This window comes from Cebus imitator, unplaced genomic scaffold (assembly GCF_001604975.1).
Source record: "Cebus imitator isolate Cc_AM_T3 unplaced genomic scaffold, Cebus_imitator-1.0 Scaffold200, whole genome shotgun sequence".
Taxonomy (NCBI): Eukaryota; Metazoa; Chordata; class Mammalia; order Primates; family Cebidae; genus Cebus; species Cebus imitator.
In genome coordinates this window covers 898,114-906,118 of record NW_016107515.1, presented here as the reverse complement: position 1 = coordinate 906,118, position 8,005 = coordinate 898,114, and the positions used below count along the sequence as shown (strand labels likewise).

At 45.4% G+C, this 8,005-nt stretch overlaps 1 protein-coding gene across 1 annotated transcript; it reads left to right on the top strand.

The window, feature by feature from the left end:
* Positions 1-1,056: 1,056 nt before the first annotated feature.
* On the top strand, positions 1,057-7,639 carry EFCAB9 (EF-hand calcium binding domain 9). The gene is made up of 3 exons (XM_017547716.2): positions 1,057-1,192; positions 5,355-5,503; positions 6,866-7,639. Exons 1-3 carry the CDS (start codon positions 1,057-1,059, stop codon positions 7,091-7,093), a joined length of 513 nt encoding a protein of 170 aa, XP_017403205.1. The 3' UTR covers positions 7,094-7,639.
* Positions 7,640-8,005: the final 366 nt, after the last annotated feature.

The following is an 8,005-nucleotide window of genomic DNA, read 5'->3' as shown; positions in this document are numbered from 1 at the left end:
AGACGGGGTTTCACCATGTTGACCAGGATGGTCTCGATCTCTTGACCTTGTGATCCACCCGCCTCGGCCTCCCAAAGTGCTGGGATTACAGGCTTGAGCCACCGAGCCCGGCCCCTGGATTTTAATTTTTAAAAAAACGTTGATTACAAATTGAAATGAATATTTTGGATATATTGGGTTAGATTAAATGTTATTCTTTTTTAAAATTTTCTTTGACAACCATTGTGTCAGATGAGATAAAATGTTATTAAAACCAATTTTACTTGATTATTTTTGCTTTTTAAAAATATGAAGACCAGGCATGGTGGCTCACGCCTGTCAACCCAGCACTCTGGGAGGCCAAAGAGGGTGGATTGCTTGAGCCCAGCAGTTCAAGATCAGCTTGGGCAACATGGAGAAACCCCATCTCTACCAAGAGTGCACATATTAGCCTGGTGTGGTGGCACGCGCCTGTGGTTCCAGCTACTTGGGGGCTTGAGGTGGGAGGATTGCTGAGGCCGGGAGGTGGAGGCTGCAATGAGCAGCGATCGCCCCACTGCACTCCAGCCTGGGTGACAGAGCAAGACCTTGTCTCAAAAAGAAAGGAAAAAGAGAGGGGAAGGGAGGGGGGGAGGGGAGGGGAAGGGAAGGGAGATTCCTCCTCTTTGACATTATTTTATTGTACTTATTCTAGGTTCTTTTAGTACTTTTCTGTGTGTTTTTCAATATTTCTTGTTTCTAATAAATGCTTTAGGCTATAAATGCTCTGAAAACCACTTGGGCTTTGTAGCAGTTTTCCTGTGTAGCACATTCTCTCATTCATTTCTGTGTGGATCTTAGAAATAATTGTATTTTAGTGACATAAGGATAATCACGTTAGCAAGAGATTTCAGACAACAGATATCTATAGCATAGCTGGAAAAATTAAGCAGCAATTTTACTTTTTGACTGTTTCTTCTCACGTGTTTACCTTTACTGCTGCCAGGTTTCAGACACTCTGTCCAACATTCTACTTCTGAGGCAGGATTCTCTATTCTATTTCTGGTTGCCAGAGCCTTCAGTTTACAGAATACTAAGATGAGACTGAAGCAAGGATCCTTTCTGTGGTACCTCTATCTGGACAAAGTACACTGCTTACTATCTGTGAGAAATGTGAGGGCTTTGTTGGAATATTTTCACCTCCTAGATGTTCACGGCAAGAACACCTTGAATGGTCAGTACTTCCAGACATGTCTCCTCTGGGTCCTTACCTGATTTCTAGCTAATGTGCGGGAAAACTTGCAGAGCCAGAAATTGTTTTGTTAGTAAATTTTTTTTTTTTTTTTTTTTTTTTGAGACGTAGTCTTGCTCTGTCACCCAAGCTGAAGTGCAATGGTACAATCTCGGCTCCCTGCAACCTCTGCCTCCTGGGTTCAAGTGATTCTCCTGCCTCAGCCTCCCGAGTAGCTGAGGTTACAGGCGGCCCACACCACGCCCAGATAATTTTTTGTATTTTTAGTAGAGACAGGGTTTCACCATATTGGCCAGTCTGGTCTCGAACGCCTGACTTCAGGTGATCCACCCACCACAGCCTCCCAAAGTGCTGGGATTACAGGTGTGAGCCACTGTGCCCAGTCTGTTAGTAAATCTTTTATCTTCTAGTTGAAGCACAGAGAGAAATTGCCAACTGAGAATTGACGCTGGGACAGTTCAGTGGGGAGGAAAGAATTGCAGGCTGTGTGGTGGAATCCTGGTCAACACCTGTTATTCTTTGGTGGTGTTGATACCTCATCATCACCTCTCCAAGTCTCATTTTCCTCATCTAGAGGTGAGCCTTCTTTTTTTTTTTTTTTTTTTTGAGACGGAGTTTCGCTCTTGTTACCCAGGCTGGAGTGCAATGGCGCGATCTCGACTCACCGCAACCTCCGCCTCCCTGGTTCAGGCAATTCTCCTGCCCCAGCCTCCTGAGTCGCTGGGATTACAGGCACACGCCACCATGCCCAGCCAATTTTTTGTATTTTTAGTAGAGACGGGGTTTCACCATGTTGACCAGGATGGTCTCGATCTCTTGACCTCATGATCCACCCGCCTCGGCCTCCCACAGTGCTAGGATTACAGGCTTGAGCCACCGCGCCCGGCCAAGGTGAGGCTTCTTATAATGGAGTCCATCTCAAAGTTGGAAAAAAAAAAAGGTAATGAGATAATGTATGGCAAATGCTTAGCACAGTGTCTGACACATTGTAAGGACTTAATAAGTGTTTGTTATTATTGTAATTGTTATTCTTGGGAGCTGAGCCCCACTCAGGCAGTAACCCTGGAGACCCCTCAGCAAGACTTCTAATCTGTCATGTGGGAAGTTTGAATCTGATGAGCTGCAGGATCCCGTCTACCTTCTACTTATAGGTACTTGTGAATGACAAAAAAAAAAAAAAGGCTGGGCACGGTGGCTCATGCCTGTAATCCCAGCACTTTGGAAGGCCAAGGCAGGTAGATCATCTGAGGTCAGGAGTTGGAGACCAGCCTGGCCAATATGGTGAAACGTTGTCTATCCTAAAAATATAAAAGTCAGCCTGACATGGCGGTGGGCGCCTGTAATCTCAGCTACTCGGGAGACTGAGGCAGGAGAATCGCTTGAATCTGGGAGGCGGAGGTTGCAGTGAGCCAAGATAGCACCACTGCACTCCAGCCTTGGTGACAGAGTGAGACTCTGTCTTTCTTAAATAAATGACTGTTTTGAAAGCAGCAGACTCTGGCTCACCCAAATCTCCAAAACCTTAAGTCATTCCCCCACAGGAGGGCAAACACTAAGGCTGTGCCTTCACCCTTCCAGTCCCTCTGTGACCCGACCTGAGCATGGCATTATCTCCTGGGTATTGCATCACCAGGGAGTGAACTGGTTACCAGGGAGCTGAGACTCTTCTCCTCAAGCATCCCAGCGAGACTCAGTGTGGGCTTGGCAGGCAGAGAGCCCATGTTTCCATGTTAACCTTTTATTTACAACCAGGTCCCCTGCAGCTGCTTTATCAAGGCAGGGTTATTGTGAAGATTTGGCAACGCACTGTACGTAAATCTCTATTAAAGAGAAAAAGAAGGTGTCCCCTTTTTATTGTTTGTTTTTAAAGATTGAACGAACCCTTAAAATAACGACGGAGAAACCCCTTACTCACAAATAGCATTTCTCTCTCAGCGGTCAGAGCAAGTGAATAGGTAGGATTCCTTATTTCTATCCAGTCCTGAAAAGAACCTAAAGTGCTTTAATTGGAATTCTATGTGTTTGTGAACTCAACGAGCACAGTTGAGATCTGCAGCCTTTTTTTTTGTTTTCTTTTTTTTTTTTGAGACGGAGACTTACTCTGTCGCCCAGGCTGGTGTGCAGTGGTGCCCTCTTGGCTCATGCAACCTTTACCTCCTGGGTTCAAGCGATTCTCCTGCCTCAGCCTCCCAAGTAGCTGGGATTATAGGCTCCCGCCACCAAGCCAGGCTAACTTTTGTATTTTTAATAGAGACGAGGTTTCATCATGTTGGCCAGGCTGGTCTTGAACTCCTGACCTCAGGTGATCTACCCTCCTTGGTCTCCCAAAGTGCTGGGATTACAGGCGTGAGCCACCACACCCAGCCTTTTTTTTTTTTTTTTTTTTTTTGTCATTCACAAGTATTAATAAGTAGAAGGGATCCCGTAGCTCATCAGATTCAAACTCTTCCCACTTGACAGATAAGAAGTCTTGCTAAGGGGTCTCCAGAGTTAATGCCTAAGTGGGGCTCAGCTCCCAAGAATAATAATTACAATAATAACAAACACTGGGACTACAGCTGTGCACCACCACACTGGCTAATTTTTGAATTTTTAGTAGAGACAGGGTTTCACTATGTTGGCCAGGCTGGTCTTGAACTCCTGACCTCAAGTGATCCGCCTGCCTTGGGCTCCCAAAGTGCTGAATTACAGGTGTGAGCCACAGCACCCAGCCTCAAAATAGTCTTTAGTAAGTGGCTACTAAGTTGCACATGGAAACGTTTCTCCAGGAGCAATTACACAAACATCACTGTGTATATTATGGTGTGTTGTTTCCAGGTGCTCATATCCAGGGAGGTGTAGAGAAGGAACATTAAGGGGATGTCAGAAGCCCCCAAATCATGACACTGTGACTACAGATTTGCTGTGCTTTTAGCTGGCTTCAGCTGGGACTCCACATTACACATACAGGTTTTACGTATTCAGTGGAGCCATTTCTTACGCAGGAGATAGTTTCTGTAATCAGTGGGCAAAGGGAAACCAATGTAGATAAAAGTAAAAATCCCTTGTTACTGTGATTTGTGCATACAATTGTAGACAGCCACATAACACTGTGTAAGTGTATTGCCATGTTTTTTTTTTCATCTTTTATTTATGATTAATGAGTAGAATGGCAGGCAAAAAACTTCTCTGTACTTGGTATGCAAAAAGATCTTGAAAACGAAAAAAAACAAAAAACAACAACAAAAACTTCCCAGTTCTTTTTTTTTTTTTTTTTCTCAGAGGGAGTCTCACTCTGTCTCCAGGCTGGAGTACAGTGGCACGATCTTGGCTCACTGCAAACTCTGCCTCCGGGGTTCAAGTGATTCTCCTGCCTCAGCCTTCTGAGTAGCTGAGATTATAGGTGCATGCCACCATGCCCAGCTAATTTATGTATTTTTAGTAGAGACAGGGTTTCACTATGTTGGTCAGGCTGGTCTCAAACTCCTCAACGTAAGTAATCCAACCACCTCAGCCTCCCATAGGGCTGGGATTATAGGTGTGAGCCACCAGGCCCGGCGCTTCCCAGTTCTTTAAAGAGTTTTTCAGTATTTTTTCTTCTGAATGTATATGATTAAATATGCATTAACTAATGCACAAAAGACAGAGTTTCACCATGGAAAAAACACCATGGTCAAGCAAATTCACACTTGAACCCCAGCTCTGCTGCTTCCTATGTGAGGCACACCTTTGTCGCTCAATGCATGGTGCTCAGACCAGCTGCAGCTACATCACCTAGGAGCTTGACGAAATGGGAAATCTCAGGTTTCATAACAGATTTCTTGAATCAGAATCTGTAGTTTTACAAGATCCCCAAGTGATTGGTATCCCATTACAGTTTGAGAAATGCTGGTATAGACTAATGGACTTGTGTGAGCTGGAGGCAGGAGCGAAGCCCTGTCCATGATCTCATTCTCCACAACTCCAGGTCCATTGCTATTCCACAAGCTCAAGGGCGATGAAGGTTTGAGGAATTGTAGAAAGCACAGTGGCAAAGCCAGAAACAAAATGTTATCATCGTTCTTCCTAGATCAAGTTTCCAACATCACTACCGTTTATGTAGCTCCCAGCTGTTTAGCGTTTTGGAACTGTTTCCAACACATGTGCTCACCTGCCCCCTTAACAGATGTGCTGTTCTACCACTTCCTTCATCATGCGACTGACTTGAATAAGACACAGATCAACCTCGTGTTTGACTTGCTGGACTGGAGTGCTGTGGGCGAGATCGGTTTTGAGCAGTTCTACGTGCTGGTGTGCATACTGCTGGCTCACGAGGCAAGTGTTAGCGTGGCTGCTGCCACTCTCTTCCTAAAAGGAGCACTGAATTAGGAATGTATCAGAGGTTTTCTTCCTTTCACTAAAAAGAGGAATTAAAAATGGGTGGTGCAGACCGGGCAAGGTGGTTCACGCCTGTAATCCCAGCACTTTAGGGGGCCGAGGCGGGCAGATCACAAGCTCAGGAGGTCGAGACCATCCTGGCTAACATGGTGAAACCCCGTCTCTACTAAAAATGCAAAAATTAGCTGGGTATGGCAGCGTGTGCCTGTAGTCCCAGCTACTCGGGAGGCTGAGGCAGGAGAATCGTTTGAACCCGGGAGGTGGAGGCTGCAGTAAGCTGAGATTGCGCCATTGTACTCCAGCCTGAGCGACAGAGACTCCATCTCAAAAAAAAGAATAAAAAAGGGTGGTGGGGAGAACAATGAGCTTTAGTTCCTGAATGGCTCAGGTTTTTCAACAGCCTCTCCCTGCTGTAGCCCCAGCCTCGTGGCTGCCCTCCCACTCCCCCACTCCCCTGCTCCTCACAGAGGACAGATTTGGCCATCCTATCCCTTCTCGACATTCCTTTCTTCACTCGTTGTAGCTGGTGATTGTCAGAGAATCACCAGTGAGCTCAAATGCCTCACTCCTTCAATGATCCTTTTTCTCAGGGAATTTTCTGAAGGTGGAAACTTTCCTTACCGTATATATACTTCCAGTGTGTATTTACCCAGTTCAATTCTTTTTTTTTTTTTTTTGAGATTGAGTCTCTGTCACCCAAGCTGGAGTGCAGTGGCATGATCTCAGCTCACTGCAACCTCCACCATCCAGGTTCAAGCAATTCTCATGCCTCAGCTTCCCGAGTAGCCGGGACTACAGGTGCATGCCGCCACACCCGGCTAATTTTTGTATTTTTAATAGCAACAGGGGTTTACCATGTTGTCCAGATTGGTCTCAAACTCCTTACCTCAAGTGATCCACCCGCCTTGGCCTCCCAAAGTGCTGGATAATAGGTGTGAGCCTCTGTACCCGGCCTCAGTTCCCATTTTTTTGAGGAAAGAAGGTCATCATTTTATCACCCATGCTATGATGTTTCACAAGACTTTCACTGAATGTGAGGAAATGCATTATAGTAACCAGAGTTCTGTCTAGCAGAATTGATTGCTACATGTGGCAGATTTCAAGTTCTTTTTGAATGCAGATGCTGAAGTGGGACTTGCTGCATTGATGACAGAACACTTTCAGCTCTGAGCTTCTGATTTTGTCTTTTGCTTTTAGCTCTCTTGGGAAGGGGCTGGTGAAGATATATCTTGATGAGACAAGTTTAGAAAGCAGCATTGACAACACTGTCGCTCATCTTACCTATTTCTCTCGCAACAGAACCATTTGGAAGAACAGTTTATGTATCGTCATTCCCGGACTGTCTTTGACCTGCTTGATCTGAATGGGGATCAGATAATCAGTCCAAAAAACTTCGGAATGTATAGATTTCTCTTCAATATTCAAAAACAGGAACTCAAAGATCTCTTCTGTGACTTTGACATTACAGGTGACCATGTACGTATAGATCCAAAATGTGGCAACTGTGTGGCCAGTCTCTTTCCATAAGCAGAGAAAAATGTCCCACTACATACAGGAGAGATGAGTGAGGAGGAGGGTGGGAAAAACCTACTCAAATAAGCATATTGCATGGCAGTAGGATCAGAAAAAATCTTAAGAGACTTATGCGCCCTTGAAGAGAAAGGGTAGACTAACTAAATGCTATATCATGGACAGGCGGGAGGGCTCATGCCTGTAATGCCAGACTCATGCTTGTAACTCCCAGCTCCTCGGGAGGCTGAGGCAGGAGGATGGCTTGAGCTGAGGAGTTCCAGGCCAGCCTGGGCAACATATTGAGACCTTGTCTCAAAAAAAACAATTCCTAAGAGAAAGCTATGGTGAAGATGTGAATTCTGCCTATCTAAAGAGGAAATCCACATTGGGGAAGCAAGTGGCAACTGAGGTTGAAAATGATGATCACACTGTGAACAACCTTAGATGCCCGCCGGAAGCCTCTAGACTTGACATGGTAATAGTTGGTGCAAATTGAAAATAATGGCAAAAGCCTCAATTACTTTTCCACCAAACTTATGGAAGAAAGTGCCAGGAATCATGGCTTATGACTGTAATCCCAGCACTTTGGGAGGCTGAGGTGGACAGATCACTTGAGGCCGGGAGTTCTAGATCAGCCTGGCCAACATGGTGAAACCTTGTCTCTACTAAAAATACAAGAATTAGCCAGGGTTGGTGGCACATGCTTGCAATTCCAGTTACTCGGGAGGCTAAGACGGGAGAATCACTTGAACCTGGGAGGTGGAGGTTGCAGTGAGCTGAGATCGCACCACTGCACTCCAGCCTGGGTGACTGAGTGAGACCTCATCTCAAGAAAAAACGATCCTTGTTTCTTTAGCATCTACAATAGACTCTCTATTCCTGGCTACTGGACTACAATCAGACTATAATTATGTCCCAATTACTGAG

Excerpts from the sequence above, each read along its gene's own strand:
- EFCAB9 (XM_017547716.2), top strand. The coding sequence starts at position 1,057 with ATGAGACTGAAGCAAGGATCCTTTCTGTGGTACCTCTATCTGGACAAA. Across the intron at positions 1,193-5,354 it reads CGGCAAGAACACCTTGAATG|ATGTGCTGTTCTACCACTTC; the intron begins GTCAGTACTTCC and ends CCCCCTTAACAG. Across the intron at positions 5,504-6,865 it reads GCATACTGCTGGCTCACGAG|AACCATTTGGAAGAACAGTT; the intron begins GCAAGTGTTAGC and ends CTCTCGCAACAG.